At 53.7% G+C, this 20,459-nt stretch overlaps 1 protein-coding gene across 2 annotated transcripts in view; it reads right to left on the minus strand.

The window, feature by feature from the left end:
• NOS1AP (nitric oxide synthase 1 adaptor protein) overlaps positions 1-20,459 on the minus strand; it is a 42,297-nt gene that overhangs the window by 6,521 nt on the left and 15,317 nt on the right. The window contains exons 3-8 of one of the 2 annotated variants that reach the window (XM_075038377.1): positions 3,995-4,087; positions 3,541-3,599; positions 2,793-2,901; positions 2,419-2,560; positions 1,101-1,264; positions 395-562 (exon numbers count right to left, since the gene is read on the minus strand). In XM_075038377.1, coding sequence (XP_074894478.1) covers positions 395-562; positions 1,101-1,264; positions 2,419-2,560; positions 2,793-2,901; positions 3,541-3,599; positions 3,995-4,087 — 735 coding nt within the window. Of the gene's footprint in view, positions 1-394; positions 563-1,100; positions 1,265-2,418; positions 2,561-2,792; positions 2,902-3,540; positions 3,615-3,994; positions 4,088-20,459 lie in introns of both variants that reach the window. The other variant, XM_075038376.1, reaches the window with a different exon arrangement.

Below are 20,459 nucleotides of genomic sequence, written 5' to 3' on the forward strand. Positions count from 1 at the left end.
CAGAGCTGCTTAAATGAGAAATACCTGCATGGAGAACGAGGTGCCAGCTGCACAGCCCAGGCAGCAGTCAGCCGGGGCTAACGCTGAGGCCAGGCATTGGCAAGCAGACAGGGGCCAAAGGACCAAAAAATTGGGTGGCGAGTGGACATAAGCACCTCATCTTCTGTGACGGGACCAGGGCAAATTGCCACTCCTCTCCCCTTGCTGCACAGCCCAGGAGATGGCCCATCCCCATCCGCTGTGCCCCAGCTTCTCCCGCAACCACCGTGCCCTCCCCACGGAGCTGCCTGCCTTCAACGCTGCCTCCAGGCAGGGGATACTCCGGCGGTACCGAGGGGCTCGGTAGCGTGCCCCAGCCCTGCCGCTACCCCCGGAAAAGAGCAGAGGGGAGAACCTGTGCCACGGCCACTTGCGTCTGCTGCTGCTGCTGCTGCAGGAGCTGCTGGAGAAGCTGCATTTGGTGGTGGGCAGAGAGGGGTGTTCCCAGGTCAGGCAGCTGGGCAGATGAGGGCAGCAGCATCTTGGGCGACGCTGTCAGGATATCTTCAGGGTGGAGGCAGCCCTGCAAAACACCAATGGTCAAAGTGTGATCCTGTGCCCCTCACCACGGAGAGCCGCCAGGCACACACGGGCTGCGGCACAGACCAGGCCCCTAAAATACCCAGGAAAGAAGCTACAGCATTCAAAGCAAATGCACACTTTGCTGGGGGTGCTGAAAACTTTGAAGGCAGTATTTTTTCTGTTTTGACAACAGCTCAAATACTTTTGTAGAAAATTCCCAAAAAGGCTGATGCTTCCCATGGGAATTTCCCCTGTTTCAAAGTATTTTATTTTTTCTTTTTGGCAGAAAAAAATCCCTATCAGCTCTGCCCCAGATGCTTTCCGCGTGGCTGCACATAGCCGAGCCTCGGCACAGCGCTCTCCAGGAGCGCCCCGGGCCCCGAGCCAAAGGGCAGCCCTGCAGCGGCAGATGGCTTTGATCCGGGAGCCAGGGAATGCTGCACAATCCCTCCTGATCCCCAGGCCCCCCGGATGCACATTAGAGCCGCGGGGCCAGGGCCACACCGTGCCCTGAGAGCGGAGCGCGGGGACCCACGCACCTTGGCGTCGGCGTAGGCGCTCGCCTCCTTGCCCACGGCGTCGAGGTCGGTCACGCCGCGGCTGAAGTCGAGGATGTCAGCTCCGGGCAGCGGCAGCTCCACGGCATCGATGTCCGTCTCCTCCGCTGAGGCGGCCGCCCTTTCCGCGCTGGTGAGGCGGCAGGCTGAGGGAGCAGGGTCAGAGCAGAGCACAGCCCAGTTGGAGCAGGAGCTCGCTACGGTGTGCCCGTGGTATGGCGAGTGATGCCCACCGGTTGGTTCTCACCGCCCCTTGCCACCCACCCTCCAGCTCTGGGGGGAAGCAGGTACAGAGCGACAGGGCTGCGCTTCCTGCTGCTGCTCGGGATGGGGCTTGCAGCCAAAAACACACCCAGCCCCGGCACATCAAACCTGGGGAACAGCGGCCAAAAACCCTGACATGGGACAAATGGGCCTCAGAAGACACAGGGAAAGCTAAAGAAAGGTAAACAAGAGATTACAGGGGAAAAAAAAACAACCCAAAAAAAACGGATGCTCAGAAATCCCCAGGGAACCGCATATCGTGGCCGGGATATTGTGTGTGGAGGAAAACCAAACAATGTGCGGTCCAGGACAGCCCAACGATTAGGTCATCACGACAGCGCCGGTGGCAGAGGCAGGCAGGAAACCGCAGCACAGCCCAGGCTGCTCCTGTTGGGATGACGGGGATCTAACACCCAGCACGGGGCGGCAGGGCAGGGCAGGCAGCCCACACACAGCTGGGCACCAGGACCCGCCAGCATCCTGACAGGCACAAGCACCCCTGCACCCTCCGCACACGGGGCTGAGAAGGGAGCGGAGGGTCCACAGGCTGCCTGCAGCCCCGGGAGCGCGGTGCAAGATCCCGAGCACGGCTCCGCACACGCAGGGAATTGCAGAGGTGGCGATGGACCACGAGCTGGGTCCGCAGCAGAGAGCCGAACCCAGCCCCGCGAGCACCTTGGGATGCAGAAAAGGTCTGTGCTTAGGGTCTTTTCTGTGGAAGCAGCGAGGAAATGTTTGCAGCGTGTGCAGCAGAGCACGGAGAGTACTTAGGCGCCCAGCAGAGTCCCGGGCGCTGCTAATAGGCTCCCAGCAAGGGGGATGTCTGCGAGGATGATGGCTAACACCTAGCGAAGGCTCCTTGCTGGGCAAGATCCCAGCTTGAGCCCAAGACACGGCAGGCCAGATTGCTGTGCAAATCCATTCCCCGCAGGTGTCAGGCAGCAAGGAGAGGTATGGGAAGACGGTGACGCCGCAGACGGCGTCTGCCAGGCTCCAGGACCCCCACGCCACCCCCGCCTCTGCCCTTGCAGAGTACCTGGCACATCCAGGTCGTCCCCGTTCCTCTCACTGTCTCCGTCCTCCTGCCCGTCCGCGTTTTGCTGGGTGTGCTGGAGGCTCAGCTTGTGGCAGACCTCAAATGCCTGCCCCACCGTCCGGACGATGCGCATGGCTTGGCTCTGCAGAGGGAGAGGGGGACCGTAACCTCAGCCGGGCCGCCTCTGCCTGGTGACCTCCCCAGCCTTGTGCAGCTTTTGGGTGTCTCTGTGTGCTGCTGCAGGGACTGAGGCACCAGAGCTCAGATCACCAGGGTGCTCCGGGCCACCAGCTGCAGCGCGGTGCCATGGGGTCCTGCCCCAGCTGCCCCACTAAGACCCCGCGATGGTGGGGTGCACGTCCCAGCATCTTTACCTTCTTCTTGGATTTGAAGACATTGCACCTGAAGACATTGCTAGACCCATCCCTGGCAATGTAGCTGAATATCTTTAGGTCCTGGGAGTCATGAGACACGTAGAATATCCTGCAAAGACAGAAGGGAGGGGAGGATATCATCTACAACACACATATTACCCATGGTGCCCAGGAGACAGGCAAGGCCACAGCCAGCGCTTCCCAGGGCACGTCCCGGGGTGCTGGCAGATGCCCAGCCTCTGCAGCACGCCCCTGCCAAAGCCCATCAGAAATTTTTTTGGCAGTGGTTTTGCCTCGGCTGGGAAAATTGGCCTGCTGACTCAGCAGCAGCAAGCATTTTGCGAAGGCAGCACGGCGCTTTCACTGCTCAGCCCCCAGGGACAGAGCTAGCGGTCCAGGAGACCTCCAGGGACGGAGGAAAGCAAACCTCAATCTTCCTCCTTGCCTGCTCGGAGAGCTGGCCTCCTCGCTCAGGTGCCTGCTGCCCCCTCCCCGGCATGGCTGGGGCTGTTCCTCGCTCCCATTCGGCTTCCCTGGGACACAGATGGTCCATGCTCTTAGCTTTTGCCAACGAGATAGAGGAAGAGAGCTGGGGACTTCAGGAGAGCACAGCAAGCGAGGGGAGCTGCCCTCCACCAGGACGGTGACGGCTCTCCATGGCCAGTCCCCAGCACGGTGCCAGCGTGGCGTGGGGTAAACGGCATGACAGAGCCACCCAGGCCTCCATCCCCCCACCAAGCAGGCTTACCTGTAGATGGGATCGTGCATGACGAGCATTTTGTTCTCATCCCAGGCCCATTCTTTTTTCTGCAACGAAAGAAGCTGAAAATGAGTACGTCAGATGCTGCTCTTGAGATCAAGGACAGGGCAGAGACAGTCCAGGGACAGACCTGGGAAGCTCTTGTCACAGCTCTGCTGCTGCTCCCCTGCAACCCTTCACTGAGGGTCGCATCCTGCTGGGGACCAGCGATGTCCCACCTCCCACGGGACCCTCTGGGCCCCTTCTATACCCACATCAGGACTGGCTCAGCCACCCTGCGGGAACACAGCTTCATCTGGAACGCAGCTGATCCCAGCCCATCCCTCCCTCTCCCAGCCCACCAGAGTTCCCCAGAAATTCAAGGATGCTGCAGGTCCCTGCGCCGCGAGGGGAGGGCTCCTGCTGCCGAGGCACCGCTGCCCCAGGGACCAGGGCTGCCTACCTTCTTCTTCTTCTTCAGAATGACCTTCACGCCATCCACTGACACGATGAGACTCACTTTCTTCTTCTTGATATTCTTGGCTTTAAACTCATACTGCAGGGGATGGAAGAAAACACCTGAATTAGCCTTCCTGCATGGGGAAAGCCCCAGGGAGGGCTGAACAGGCTCCGAAGGGAAGGGACGAGAGGGACAGGGAAAGGTTTCCTTGACCCCACGTGCCTTCCTGAGCACATGCCCACATCAGCCTGCGCATCCATGCTAGGACAGGACAGGGGGACTTTTTGCCCCGCAGTGTCCCCGTGCCCAGCATCTGGAGGAGCACGCCCCAAAGCAATCCAGCCCCTGGCTCTGGATAATGCTTTGCTCAGCCCAGGACGCTGCTGGAAATGTTAACCTGTGTTTCAAAGGCACTTGCTCTGCCCCTCGGCAGGGCTGTACCTCCCCAGAGAAGGACCACCACCTCCCCAGCCCTGCCAGCCCCTGCGGCTCCGCAGCCCAGCCGGGTTTGCCCCGCTGGCTTGTGGCCATTGCTGAGCTTTGGTAAGGAAAATGGCATTTCAAGGGGTTTTTTTGGGGCGCTCAGTATAAAATGGAAGATGATTACCGAAGACTCTGTGAACCTCTCCAGGGGGGATGGGATAATGCAATTACCCACTTCAATTAGAAGTCACTGGACAGGAAAAAAAACCAACAGGAACTTCCAAAGATCAGTGACTAAACACAAAGCTCTGGTCTGGCCCGGGGAAAGAATAAGATCCCCTAAAATCCAGCCACTGTTGCATCTAAAGTCTTACAAGCGGGGAGGGGGCCGGCAGCAGAATAGGCCATTCAGGCTAAGCAACCTCCTGCTGTGGGACTTTTGGGGAGTCCCATAACCAGTCTACCACGGGTGCACCCACATCAGGTACCCTGGGTGCTGGTCCCACACACAGGGTGCTGTGCACAGCAGTGGGGACGGATCCTCTGCGCCTGCCCAGTGGTGGAAAAAACCCTGCATCCTGCATCTCACACGCTTGAGGGAGAGGAATTTAATTTATCCTCTCGTTATTTCACCAGTCTCTCTGCAGAGGGAACACAGGGCAGGCGCCCCGATGCAAAGCCCTGCCTCCAGTCCGCGCCGAGCCTTGGTGTGACATTTCCAGCACTGCATGATGTATTAACTTTGGCAGCCGGAGCCAGCAGGCAGGAAAAGCTGCTGGCCCTGACCTGTGATCGCATGATAAAAGACCTGAAAATAAAATTCCTCAAAGCCATTTTAAAGTCGCCAACGGGGATGGGAGATACAGATGACTCGGAAAACAGTGGGGGTGGAACATAGCTCTGCCCTCCCCAGTACACAGACCAGGCGAGCTGTGCAAGCCCACCTGCCCCAGGGCTGAAGCCACGGTGATGGGCTGAAGGAAGCAGAGCTCCGGTTCCCATCATGGCTACAGTCAGCCTCAAAATCCCCAGCACATACCCATATGCTGCTTACGGGGCTTATTCCTCATGGAGAAGGGTCTCACCAGAGTCCCTCACCAAAGAGCCCACCAGCGTGGGTTTCCAAGTCCCATCTCTCATATTCCCCATCATTACAAGCAGAGGTGAAACTGCATCCAAGAGCCCCTTCTCTGTGCCTTGCTAAGACATCAGACCAGTACCGAGATGACAGCAGCGTGCCTGGTACCTAACACTAAAGAAATATCTTGATTTAGCCCTGAAAAGGTGAGCACCAGCCTGGCTACCTTGGAGTAATTAACGCAGCACCTTCTGAAGCTCCGCATGCGATTTTTCCAGGAGCTGCGGGCTGAGCTGGATGCTCTCAGCGGCCAGAGCGACTGCACGGCACCTTGTGGAGCTGCAGCCTGATTTATTGGTCCTAACAATCATTGATTATAAAGGTTGCAATTCTGAGCTGCTGGAGCCATGGGGTTTCTATTCTGGGCCATCCCAAGTGCTAATTAATGTGGGCTTGGAAGAGACAGCAACCCTGAAAAATATCTCAGGGTTAGAGAGACTATTTTTAGCCTGGTTTTTGGGTGAGTAACAGCCCCAGGACAGTAATGCAGACAGGCCAGGCTGCTTCAGCAAAGATGCTCCCCAGCCCCGGCATATGTTTCAGGGACAGAATCAATGCAGAGCTCCTCGGAGAGGCTTCCGCAGTCCCTGGCTGCAGCCAAGGGATTCTGCCCGGGCAGAGGGGAGTGCCATGGGGAAAGCTGTTTGCCACGCTGAAGCCAAAGTCCCCTTGTGCTGATGGCTCACGGCAAAACTCCAGCAAGAGCCGACGGGAGTAAAGAAGTCAAATTCTCAGAAAGGCCAACCAGCCAGATTTGTTAAGCTCTTGCATAAATCCAGGCCTTTATCCTGACGCTGAGGTGAGAGCCAAGCTCCTTTGCAAGTCCGAGCCGTGCGCTTAGAGAGCTGTTACACACCCTGCCCCAACCAGAGCTCATTAGCACAATCACTCCAACGAGCACAGACGCTCTTTGGGATACATTTCCCGTGCAACAAAGCGCAGCTCTAGCCAATAAAACGCTAATGAACTCATGCCCACTGGGGCTTTAATGAAACACTAACCGTAATTTAATAACAACTTAGCGAGGAAGAGGATTCAATAAAATGGCAATTCAGTCGAGCCACTTCTTGGATCCCTGGGCTGCGTGGGGCAGGCATGCAGAGTCGCCCAGTCCAGAAGATGCATTGCTGATTTTCCCAGACTTTCAGATTTGAGTCTGGGCAAATAGGTGCAAGAAGGGAGGAAAAGCACCCAGGAGAAGGCGGCAGCGGACCAAACCAAGAGGGAGCACATACTGCTCTGCAGAGCCTAGCACACCATCCGTGTGCTGCTACCCCACTGCTTACAGCCACGGCGTGCAATTTGCTCTGCCTTGTTCACAAGGCTAATTCAGCAAACCAGAGGGATTTCACCCCAAGCAGCAGGTCTGGCTAGGGTCAAAGGGAACATGAGGTTTGCGCAGTTCCTCTAAGCAAGATTTGACCCACAGAGACTGTAAGGGATGAACCCAAAACTGTGCAGGGCAGAATCTGTGCTCAGACCTGCCGGCTCACGGTGCAGCAGTTCACATCAGCGGTGACAGCAGCTGCCATGACCAGCCCCGCTCAGCGCCCTGCGTGCCGGGATGCTGCTCGCTGGCTACGGCAGGAGAAAGGCACGTCTCACCACGAGTCCTCGCACTCCCCCAGCAAGTCCCTGCAGCTCCTGGGAAGGCAGTGGCCGATGGTCACCGTTCTGCCCAAGGCACCAGCCCAGGAGCAGTACTCGGGGCTGGACTGGGTGCCCTGCGTGCACCCTGGCTCTCCCCAGCCTGGGAGGGGTGGCTGGCCTTCTGCTGCCTCCTTGGACCTCTCCCAAGCAATGGCCAATCCTTTCCATTAGCAGACTACAGATGCCGGTACGGATTTTTTTGTTCCCAAAGACTGCTGGACATCTCAGGTGGTCTCACTGATGTGCTGCATGTCGACAGGACCTGCCCTTGCAAATACCTGCCCTGCAAGCCTGTTTCCTAACTGGGCAATGGGAAACGTCTCTCCATGTGACCAGCTGGGACCTCCCTGGCTTGGAGCTACTCTTGACCACAGCTCTGTCAGCCCTGGGCATGGAGATCTGCTGGGTCTGACCACACTTGTCAACATCCCTCCTTCTGCTGTGGGACGGAGAGAGAAAGCGTAAGAGAGATGCAAAGCATTAGGGTTTTAGCTTTCCCTGTTGCTGGGAGGAGAGCAGATGTGACGGTGGGGTGGGAAATGCCACCAAAGGGACTCTGAGACTGTGTGCACAGCCAGAACAACTGCCGCTGCATCCAAAACCCGTGGGCACCAGCTGACCCAGAGGAGAAGAAAACCTGCACGTTTCCAGGGACGTTGGACCAATGCCATATAACCCTCAGTGGGAATACATTCTGCATCCCCAAAGGTGCACTAAAAATCACATCATCGCTGCTAACAAGCTTCTCACCGAGCCGATATGAAACTGCAAAACAAAACACCAAAGCAAAAGGGGGGGGGGTCTCAAAGCCACCAGCGTGGGACCTGCTCTGCTGCCAGGAGGGGACAGGGATGCTCAGGGGATGCTTTGCTACGCATTGCAACAGGAGCAGTAGGAAAGCCTCTGGAACCAGGTGCTGGGTGACGGCAATTCACCCCACGCTCTGATATTCAGTGACTATTTCAGGAGAAAAAACACATCTCCCTCCATGGAGGGAACCAGGATGATAAGCTCAGCTACCGATGGCTCCAGCTTGGACTGCTGAATCCCAGCCTACTGTTTAATGAAGAAATGATACAGAAATCATTATCCAGCTTGGGATCAAGGAAGGAAGGAGGATTTGTGCAATTTCCCCATGATCCCCTTTGTTTCACACCACGTAGCGTTTTGCTGTATTACTTGTAACTAACTAAATGGTGTGATGGTGAAAAGAGCTTTCTTGGCCTTCAACCCAGATAATCTGCCCACCTTGGGCATGATTCTGCATATTTAAATATCTGTAATAATACTCCAAGTTTGGGTTAATTATATTAATTATTGGCTACAGAAATGTGGCAATCCCAGAAGATAGATAAGAAATTATTTCAGGGAAAGGGAAACAGAAAATGGAAAGAGCAACAGAGAAACCCGTCTGTTCCTGGACTTGCACAGCTCCACAGTCAGTCTCCAACTGAAGCTCTAAGCACTCTATTAAAATTTTTAAGCAAAGATTGAAAATGAACATTTCAGATATGCCAAAGTCTAAAAGTATTCAAGAGAAAAAAAAAGTAAAGCTGGTCTTACTAATGAAAAAGAAGTATTAGATCACTTGTAAACTCCAGCTAATTAGTGAACAAAGATTCTCCCTTAATTTACACTGCCCACAAAAAAACATGTTCATCATCCCAATTAGAAAAGAAACATCTATTTTGTCAGAGCACGAGGGCCTTACCATTGACCTCAGGTTAGTGGGAGTCTATTTTCAACATCTGTCTTTTCTGCGGAGTTCACTATTTAAATAACTTCAGATGGAAAGTAATGCCAGCTGGTGTATGCACCATTGCGCAACACATTCCGACTGGCAGAGTATTAAAATTGCCCTTTCTGGAGAACGGAGTAACATATGTTGCTTAATAGAGAGCGCATGTAACCTTGTCAGCTTAGAGTAAAATTATGTATGAATCCGAGTGTGATGGGTATGTGTGAAAAGCATGGAAAACTCAGCGTCCTTAGAAACATGTTATCTATCCTTGTCGCACTGTTTCTACACAGTAAAAGTGTAAGAAAACTTGCAACCACGCACTGCATGTGAGATTAGGCAGATCAGATACTAAAGAGGAGAGATGGTATCTTTCTAGATTCATCATCATCCCCCCACATTGACAAGCATCTGAAAAAGTTTAACCTGAATAAAAGTGCCCTCATTTCATTCCAGCCCATCTAAACTGCAGCAGGTACAGATTTAAGTCTGCCCACTAGCACTCTCCATCAGTAAGGGAAGGTACCAGGAATGCTATATGGTCAGATTGTGCTAGCAGAATACAAATAAACAGAAAATTTTTTAATGAAAGTTCCCCTAAATGCATCAAGCTGTCCCTGTTCCTTTCCATGCTTTATCCCCCTCCTCAAAAAAAAAGAAAAAAAAAAAAAAAGGTTTACAAGCTTGTACTGGGGAAAGAGCAGTGGTCTGAGAATTCAGTTAATAGGGAAAAAAGCAATTTCCACAAAACTCATTGCTACTCTGCTAGCCTGGGAAGCAGGAGAAAAAAAAAATCTGCTAGAAGAAAAAGCATAGAAGAGGATGTATTTTTTGCTAGAAAACTGTATTTCGTTGTGTTTATACAGAAAGGACAAGAATCTCTGAGCAAAGCCGGATCCCACAGAGCCACCTCGGCTGAACGCGAAGGGCTGGCTGGCAAGGACCCTGCGACGTGAGCAGCCCAAGCTCTGCCCTCTGCCCGTGGTGATGCCCGGGCAGCTCTCCCACGGCTCCCGCAGCCCAATTCATCCCGGGAATGAAACCGCAAGCGCAGAGCTGGCAGGGGAGCGGGGCAGGGGGCTGGAAGCCGGTGCCCACCTCCCCTGGCACCCCGCGGCAGCTTCTCCTCGCAGCTGGCTGGTACAGCAGCTAATAAAATACCTTTAGGGTTCGACTTTAACCCAAGGTCAGCTCAGGCTAATGAAAGACGTGGCAGACTAGCGAAGGCTTTCCCAGCACTTTGGGGGGAGGAGCAGTACTGTTCTCATGATGAAGAATTAACTTACTACGAAATGACAGCTGAGCTTGAGTTCAATCGGCACAGGCTCCACAGCTCCAAGAATTAACAACTCGGGGGGGAAAACCACATACCTTGCAATTTCTGCTGCTGAAAACACAGGGAATGAAAGTAAATCTCAGAAATGTATAGGACATCAGGCGTAACCCACAGGAGGGAAGCCTGAGAAACCTTGCTGAGACCCTAATAGCAGTCATTGGGAGGAACGGCAAACAACAGCACCGTGCAGGGGACAAAGATTTCGCTTTACTGAACCACACAAGGAAATGGCACCAACACCGGTGCCCTCGGATGACTCACAGGCACCCGTGGGCTGTGCGGGAATGGGAACCTGGGAGGGACACGGCTCTTTCCTGGCCGGGCTGCCAAGCTGCTCCGGGGATGGGTGCGGAAAGCAGAAGGAGCAGGAAGGCAGCGCCTGCTGCCCACTAGCCCTTCGTGGGGTGAAAGACACCCAGAGCTCAGCACCGGGGTCCTGCTGAAGGTCTAGGAGCCGATCGCAGGCAGGAACATCTCATCTCTTCTTTTTTTCCTTCTGGTGCTTTGTTAACTGGAGGAGGAGCACGATGTGCAGCGTTGGAGGGGCTGCACCACACCGAGGCGGGCAGCACGGTGAGCGCAGGACCGCGACGTGCCCGTGTGTCCTGCGAACCAACAGTTTCTTGGGCCAAAAGGCTGGGAAAGCCCACGGGTCGGCAAGGCACACGCTGCACCCACCTTGCCAGGTGCAGAGGTGCTATGTGCTGGGACTGGCTGCATGCCTAAGGGATGCATCGAATGCAACCGTGCCTGATAAGGACGAGCAAGCTGCAACGCCACTGTGCGGGTTGAGGTGGAGATCTCGTTAGAATCACGCAGCACAAGCCCAGGCACACTTATGTGGGCAAGGAAGAGGCACAGTGAAAGGCTTCCCGATGAGCACTGGCCATCCAGCAGGAGCCTAACAGTTTCTGCTGAACAAGAGCACATGACCAGGATCTCTAAACACAGTGGCAGAAAGAAAAGAGCACTGGAGAGGAAAAGGGAATTATTTAAAATACGGCTTTGACACAGTAGCAAACAGATGCAACCTGGCCAGGGGCAGCCTCGCAGATCAGAAAAGTCCCCGACCATCCCAGACATACCTGGGTCTGGGAATAGCGGGACGGTGTCCAGCAGACAGCTGGGCACGGTCTGCCCCACGGCAGGGAGCGGAGGCAGCACTAGAGCAGCAGAGAGCCAGGGGTCCTGCCGGCGGGGTACCCAGGCGTAGAGCATCACTCCCTTCCACTGTGGTTGCTGCCCCAAAAGCAGAAAGGCACCTACCTGCCAGCCTGCCCTGGCCCACGTCTCCCTCGTGCATGGCCCCAGCTCTACTGGGGCAGCAGCAGACGTCGGGGGATAAAGCGGCTGGAAAGCCCAATACCTCCAGGAGGGCGGTCAGCTTCATCCAAGAGGCATTTCTGAACAAGGCTTCAAAATACCTGACAGTCCACTATTCTGGCTGTGCTTTAAGCCCACGGGGGACTCCTCAAGCTTGCTGGAGGGGAGTACGCTGGAATACCTGCTTAGCCTACTCATCTGATCAGCAATAAATGGAGTAAACACCATTTTTAGAAGACTGCCTTAAGCCACCCTACCAAAGTGCTGGGCTGCTGCCTGTGTCTGTCGAGGACTCCCCTGACCCTTCGCCACAGGCATGCAATCCCATTGCGGCTTCGGTGAGGACATCTTACCACCCCAATTCCCACGTGCAGCTATAAAATACCTGCCCGTGCCCACGCCCCATGCACCAGCAGGGCTCTCACCCATGGGATGCCAGCAGCACCTCCCTGCTCCCTCCCGGGGCTGGGAGACAGAGGGAAGGACGGCAGGGAGATTTGGGGATCCCCTTGGTGCAGTCACTTTGCTTGTGCTCCCTTCTCCGGTCACAAAACCTGGGATAAATCAGCCTGCAGCGCTCGCAACTGCAGCGGGGATGGCTCCCATCGCAGGGCGCGGAGTCACTGAGACGTTTGGGGCTAGACTAAGGTTCCCACTGGCTCCATCGGCAAACCGCCGGCACGGCATGGGCAAACGTGCTGGACACCTCTACCATCCTGGAGCTCAGGTTTGAGCTGCTCCTCAGGCTTAAATTTCACTCTGTCTACACCCCAGTGTTGGTGGTTTTGCCAGTAGCTAGACTTTGATTAAAGGGCACAGTAATTTGGAAGGAGGGGAGGAGTAATGAAGTATTGGATGCTTGTTCTTGGGCTTAACGATGCTTTTTAAAACTCTCCCACGGTCCCTCAGAGTTTGCATTTGCACATATGGGAAAATGTGGCTCTGAGGTGCATGTGTTTGTCTGAAATAAGATATGATTTTGGTTTGTACTGACAAGGTCAGTGCCTATTTTCCCATCCAACTTCAGGTTTAATTTTGGTAACCGTCTGTGATGGTCGCGAGTACTGATGGGTATAAATGGGAACCAGTCTAAAAATACCCATGTTGTGAGAGCAGCAGAGCAGAGTTAAGGTTGCTGCTTTGAAACAATCCCTGGATCAGAGCATACCCGTTTATCACGCAAAATATATTTTCCAATAACACCAAATACTTCACAATAAATTCCTTCTGCTCAGTTTGCTACTTCCTACCAGATATCAGATAGCTGCCTTGATCCACTTCCTCCAACCTCCTCTCACTACCTCCAAGTTTCATGAGTTGAGGTGGTAAACTGGGACACGTACACAAGCCGTCTTCAGTCTAAGCAGTTTCACAGGAATCTCAGAGAAATCAGAACTGGTAAAAATTAAATCAATATCAATCATAGTGTTAAAATGGAGAAAGTTCCTCTAGGTAACAGCTTATTCTCACCCTCTCTTTTGCAGACTTCCATTTACAAGATTATTTACCTCCCTTACAAGAAACCCTTAGGGGATCCACACCTCCCTGTCCCGATCTTAAGGTTTGTTTTTGGTTTTTGGTTTTTTTTAAACCCGTAAAATCAGAGATTCAAAGGAGACCTGAGGCACATCAGTGTATCTCCCCCTGCCAGGGCAGCCTGCAGACGCTCTGCGTGCCGTGGAAGCCCAGCGCTGGGCAGGGGGACGCAGCAGCACACGAGGGATGCAGCCACGCGGCCGGCGGTGCCCGAACACACTTCCCAGCAACATCCCGCAGCTCCACCCAGCAGCTCTTCAAAGCCACCGTGGGGGCTTAACTAATACCGAGCTTAGAAGACAAAACTGGGGACCCCATCCCAGCACAGCCGTATCATTTCTCCCCCAGCTTGGGCACACGCAGTGACGGCTCCGAGTGGGAGCGACTGCTCCTGGGCTGGGAAAAGCAGCGCTTCTCAGCCAAGTATGAAGGTCAGTGCAGACTGTGCCACAGGCTAGCCCCCAGCCTTGAAAACATCTCTAACCCCCTTTCAGAAATCCAAGGAAGTGATAACAGCACGGACCGGACCTGTGTGGGAGACGGCAAGCTCCCACCTGCCTTCACACGCTGCCATCTCCGATGACCAAGCGTAGCACGTGCAAATTAATCGGTGCGTGGGCGCGTATGGGATACTGGTCGAACTGGTTGCAAAATAAGCAGGCTTTGAGCTGCTCCCTTCGGTTAATGAAAACAAGGAGCGGGCTCTGCGCGCGTCTGCAGGCACCGCTTTCGCACTGCTTTCCGCAGCCCTGCAGATAGAAAACTAGAGATGAGCTGTACACGTTTTAATGCTTACCACCTGTTGCTAAAATAAGCAGAAGCACATTCCTTGGAAACCCCGCATCTGACTGGAATTTGTGGTATTTTTAATTAGCTATGCATTGGTTCGACCTGGGCAGGCAAAGGCAGCGAGTGCACGAGCTGTTTGGTGACGGCTCCTTGGAATCGCCCTTTGAAGAAGGTAAGAAGCTACAAGAGCCTAGAAATGGCCTCTATTCATCCAGGCTACAGTGGGTTTGAACCCATGTGCTAGAATGAGCTTGGCTTAAAGAAAACCACTGCCATTTGCAGCAGTTTAGTCATGCCCGTTTACTCTAATCCCTAACTAAACTCCTGCTTCTTTCTGGCACTGGCAAGACCTGATGCCGTGGGGACGCCGGGAGTGCCGGGTGCTGAGCAGTGCAGGTCGTGCCCAGCCAGCCACCCTTCTTGGCAGGAAAACAAAAGTTCTGTATTCAAGATAAGCTTTCTTCCCCAAATGCTTTCTTTCCAAGACAGACCCTGCCTCAAGGCAGCTGAGATCATCCCCCCCCTGCACAGAGGGGGCCGCAGGCAGGGCTGACACACCGCAGAAGAGCGCAGAGTCACCCCAAACCCACCCCAAGGGCAGGTGACAAAGAGAGGGACACCATGAGAACATACCCACGCAGCGCTTCAGAAAGGGGTCAGCTCAGCAAAGCGAGCTGAATCAGCACATGGCAAGATTTACGCCCCGAGTTGTGAAATACAGGATTTATTTCGGTAATTTTTTACTGCTCACCGAAGAGCTGCTCTCCCACAGTTGCATAAAAAGCTTGACTAAGACCAGTTGAGAAGGTTGATGAGAATAGCCAGGCAGAAAAGCAGTGACAAACTGAAGGAAGGCAAGCTGGTAATACTGTAACTAAATCAGCAATTATGAAATTCAGACAATTAATAAAGAATGAATGAGCAGCAGCATTAAACGCTTAGTGCATCAGAAACAAGCCAGCCCTGTGGGGCTCATTAGATGCTGGCAGTGCTCAACAATGTTTCTAAGGTTGTAACTGGAGAAAAGAGGTAATTATTCATATCACACTTGTTTCATGGTTCCTATTTCAGCAATAACTAATGCAGGTATTAAAAATCACTAAATTCTACATGTTAAAGTCAACAAGTCAGAATCATGTCCTTTAGAGAGCTTGAGAAAGAATTACAGAAAAAATTCCAAGCTCATAAAGTTCCAAGATTTCAGATGGAGTTAGAAAACAGCCAATATAGGACTTGATATCAAGCAAAAGGATTGCAGTACAACTCGGCACAGCACTAATTCTATGCAGGCTGAAATCCTAAACTATCTCAATGAAATTAAAGGCGTACTTCACAAAGCTATTAGACTGGCTAAGAAACTTAGAGAATACATTGTCGTTTCCCCCTTTACATGCATTTTGACAAAAATGTTACCTAAAGTGATGGCACAGCCCAGATTAAGGGGCTGAAATCCACCTCACCGGTGGAGCCCCAAATAAAGCTCAGGGAGAGCTTCCTCACGCCAAAGGCTCTTTGACTTTAGGCAAATGCAGAAGATCAGTTAGCTGGGAGTTGAAGTTGGATCCATTTAAACCACAGAAAGATGTGTCTTTTTTCACAGAAAGCTCAATAGGACCTGCACCCCAAATCACACTCAACACCAGCTGTGGGCCAATTACTCTGGATTTCTCTTGTTCAGATATTAAGGATTTCTTAGCATGTATGGAGAGGTCAGCAGAAATGTGCTCTTTGTGTTTCCAGTACTGGAGAGATACACGCATATCCCTGAAATTCCTGGGGATCAAGGAGTGTTTGAAGGAGTCCAGACCAGTCCCATCCATCACGTTAAGAGGGAGTAAGAAAATATCATCGGAGCAAAATGCCAAAACAAAACTGGAGGCCTTGGAGGGAAAAAGAAAGAGATGGCTCTCTATAACGCATATCACTATTGCAATCCAAGAACAACACTGTAAAACATCAACAGGCGGGGCTGTGTTCAGTTAAAGAGTTAAGCTGAAATTTAACCATCTTTGCTGAAGTTTCCTGTGGTGAATACCCACTTCAGGCCGATTTTTGCAGTTTCCACTGAAGCGGATCAGTAGTTTCCACAGGCAAGCATATGACAAGGAGAACTGGTTTGGCTGGGGGGGGGATTCCCACCATGTTAAACTCCTGCTGGTAAAAATCAAGTGACAGATTAAGAAAAACTAGGATTCTCCATCAGGCAAGCCTGGCCCGAGAAGGAAACATTTCCTTCTCTGAAAATTCATCCCGATTGGGCTACATTCTTCCTCTAGAGTCTTTGCCCTGTGTAGACTTCACTCCAGCCTGGGAAAGTCCAACGCCTCCAAAAATCCCATTTGAAGCACATCACGCACTGACTATTGTCTACAGGGACACTGGAGAGGCCAGGGACGGCGTCCGTGGCCGCAGTCCGTGCCGAAAAGCGGCAGCCTGCCCGCGGGGCGAGGAGGTGCAGGCAGGAGGAGGCAGGGGACCTCCAGGGCTTCCATCGCGCTTTGCACGCTACGGCCCTTCTCCGCTGGGACCGGGAGAGTGCTCGGCTCCTTTATCTTGTTCTTGGCTGCGCTTGTTGTTCTGCTGTCCTACAATAGACGCATCCTCTCCTCCAGCTCCCTAATTAAATGAGGCACATTCCACAGACCAGCTCGCACAATAGTTTTTTGCAGCCTCTCCTCTTAAGCAGATGTGATCCTTTCCTCTGCTCCCGCGCGCCGCAGGAACACGCCGTAACGCACCCGCCCTTACAGCTCTCCCAGCCACAAAACCCCGCGCCAAAATCCTTCTCACCTTGCCGCAGGCTGCCAGGCAGGCTCTGACGCTGCTCTTCCCCCTTGGCCATTTGGTGTACAGCATCCCCTGGAACATCTTCCCGCTGCACTAAGCCAAAACCACCAAGAATTAATTTTAGCAGTGAAGAAACTAGGGCGTGTGGCATTTTCTTTTGCGAGGCTGCAGCTCCGCGCCATGCCTCTTTTCTGAGGTGATACAGCAGAGGAGAACACTTCAAGAAATTAAATCAAGGGGTCCTTGGCCTTCGAGGACCAGCGGAGAAGCACAAGAGCAGAAAAGATCATACACAAGAGTAGCATTTAAAGTGCTGGCTTCAGCTTGGTTTGATTTTAATTCGGTCTGGTTCCCTGCACAGGGATGTCTCCCTCGGGAGGAGTCTGACAAGTCACTTAGTTTCTCTGTGTCTCAGTTTCTCATCCATAAAACAGGTATTAAACATTGCTCGACCCCTGACCCCCTGCTTTTGAGGTTTTTTTACTCTTTGCTCTCCTTTTCCTAAGCTATTTCTCCCCTGAATCACAGAGCAAGTGCCAGATATCGTCTCTGGACCCGCTCGTGCCTGGCTGGAAGAGGTGGCTGCCCGGGACACAGCCACCCGTGTCTCTCCTGCTCGGGTCCACGCAACATCAGCTTCAGCGGTTCAGCACAAGAGAGCGGTTGGAGCCCACTCCATCCCGAGAGTAAAATGCTGCCGTGATGACAGCAAACTGATGAAAACCCCGGTTTATTAAAAAACACAAGAAAACTCCATATCGCAGTAAACCAGAAGAAAAAAACCTCCAAATAAATGCAATGCCAAGGGTGTGAGGAGACAAAAACTCAAGGGGATTGGAAAAGGGGGACGGGTCCAGCTCTCCGCTGTGCTGACCAGGAAAGTGCTGGGAGATGCCAGGATTCAGGATCCCTGAAATCAGCCACACCTCAGCATACCCCTCTCAAACCCATTTTCTCCTCTCAACAACCTCTCAGCTCCGCCAGGAGCTTATTCCTATGCACCATTAGGAATTTACTCTTAAAATTCAGATATGCGGAGATGGTTCTCTCTGCTAGCAAGTTTCTAGCAGCAGCAGAGACTGTCAGCTCTTTGTGACAGCGGTGGGGCTGGAGAGCACCGAGCTGGGTGTTTTATGGCTGGTGACGCCGAACACGGCCCTTTTCCTCAAGAACAATACTTTCTGCAGAGGTTTATGCAAGTTAGAAGGTCAGGCAATCAAAGGCAGCTCTGTCACCTTGCAGAAGGAGCAGAGAGCTATCGAAGGACGACGGTTTCTGTAAGGACTCTTCAAATTCCCACAAACGGCAATTACCGGTGCTCTCCTGACCTCAAATCTCCCAGAACAAGGTGCAGACCTCTCCCTCGACAGCCAGGCTAAATCCATCCATGCCCGTGAGCCAGAGCGGGCAACAAATCACTCCTTTCTGGGCAGGAGGGAAAGCCAGAGCAGGCGCACGGGGAGCAGGAGAGCCCCCTCAGCACCACCAGCAGCTTCCGTGGCATTCGCAGTACCGCAGACGTTACGCGTGTCGGGGCTCCAGCTGTGCCACGTTCCTGCGGAAAGCCAGGTTGGCAGCGCCAGATTTCCCTGCTTCTAGCGCAGCTGAGCCCTGGCGCTGAATTTGGCGTGCTGCGCTACCGAAACCACGCGTGCAACACGGGGAATCTCAAAGGAAGCAGCCACGGAAAGGCAGGGACACCGCTCCAGCGCGCACCAACACCCCTGCACGTGCTCTGCTGAGCCCAGTTGGGATAACGGGGATACGGGTTGGGATAACGGGGATACGGGTTGGGATAACGCAACCCATTGGCGCAAAGCTTAAAGCCTGCTTGAAGAAACATTGCTGAGGAAGAACAAAGGTAGAGCAGGAGGAAGAGGAGGGAAGCACAAGGGCACAAAAGGGGATAGACGTTTATGAAATGGCTTGACAGGCTCTCCACGAATTTAGAGAGGGGGTGGGAGCCGGCAGAGCACTCCCGGGCTGGGAAGGAGCAATGCTGAAGGTCTGCCCTCTCCCCCCACGTTCAGCGAGCCCGGCAGACGTTATTCCCCCTCCTCTCCCTTGAGCTCCCAGCAGATATTTGCCGACGGCTCAGACGACGGCATCGGCGAGCCGATGACGTGACTCACCGCGAGCGCCGGCGGGGAAAGCCCCCAGCCAGGGAGCGAGATGAGTCACGGGGAGACGCCGTCGGCTCTCAGAGAAGGAAGAAAACCCAACCGAGGAAAAGCCAACCCAAGCAACCACAGGGCGAGGGTGCGCCATGGGGACGTAGGGGACGCGAGGCACCGCTGCCTCCCAGCTTTTTGCCAGCAGCTCCGGGTCTGCCCTGGGCTCAGCGCCTACGTGGCTCCCAGCCTTCCCAAAGGCATTTGCCTGGCTAGAGGCCAGCAGCACCCACCAGGGACATTGCTGCTCGCGCTGGCGTGCCCAGCGTCAGTTGACGGGTTCCTGCCAGAGCCCTTAGCGCCGCCTGCCCATGGGACGCTTGCCCAGAGCAGAAGTGCTGAGCTCCTCAGAGAAGTATGGGGAAGACCGTGCACCGGCATGCACCTCCTGGCTCATTAGCTTTCCCAAAGCACGCTCCCCCCCATCTGGGTTATGGTTTCCTTCGTCCTCGCTGGCTCCACAACCGAGCTCTCCGTCCAGCTGGGAACCCCCTGCCACCAAGCCCTCTGCCCCACCACGGTTTGGAGCCTGGCCCCGAGGGACGTGCTGCTGCCCCAGCTCTGCCTGGCACAGAACTCTTAGCTAGGGCATTGCTGGAAGCCGAAAGGCAACGAGCTCGTCATGACTTATTTAAGAGGCCAGCTACCGAGGGATGAGGAGCACGCCCGTTCCTCATCTCCTCGAGACCCACCAGGTTGCACGTCTGGCTGAGCCCAGTCATTCCTGCCACCGCAGGACCCAGCAAGCCTGGCAGACAGCGGCACGGGCAGTACTTGCTCACATCTGCCCGGGAACACCTTCCCAAAGTCCCTCTGGCAAGCGCTGCCCAAAGCCCCATCCCTAGCCTGCTTCCTCCAAGGCTCAGACCTCACTTTCCAGCGTTAACGCCTCATACTTTACACCTTCTTACCAGTTCAGATGCCTGCCCTCTGCCACATGGAGTTATTTACCTCCCTGAACTTGTAATTTTACTGCACGTGCATTCGACAGAGTGCGCGTACAACTCACGCTACTTAACGCTGCCAGGAACCTTCAAAGCTTCGCTGGAAAGCGCTCGCTGCATCCTGGCCACGGTATTAAAACAGACAGCAAAGCCAGGGCCACCACGCTTTGGCCAATTCTCCCGGGAACCATCCCTCCCCTATGGGCAGTCTTGGTCAAAAGGCTGCTCCAGTGAATCTGGAGCTAATCTAAGCACTTTATTGATTAAACACTAACTGCAGGATGAGATCCCGACCTATTTCATGCAATCGAGTAGGTGGCATGTTGGTAGCACTACGGCACTAGCCGTTATTTTATTACGAAGTTAAGTGGCATTGGTGGTGCCAGGAGAAATACAATGAACATGCCCAGAAGCCTTCACCCTTTGTACTGCGATTGTCAGAGCACTGAAAGAGCAATTGAAATCATTACAGATATCCCTCCCAGATCTAATGCAGCGTAATCTCGTTCATCTCAGATAATCACGTCAAGTCATTAGCTCGCCAATAATTCACCTCGCGCCGAGTGCCGCGACTTGGCAAAGGGCAGGTTGAGCTCTTCAGGTGGCCAAAGCCTCAGCATCTCCTGGCCAGCC

This window comes from Buteo buteo, chromosome 10, assembly GCF_964188355.1.
Source record: "Buteo buteo chromosome 10, bButBut1.hap1.1, whole genome shotgun sequence".
Classification (NCBI taxonomy): domain Eukaryota; kingdom Metazoa; phylum Chordata; class Aves; order Accipitriformes; family Accipitridae; genus Buteo; species Buteo buteo.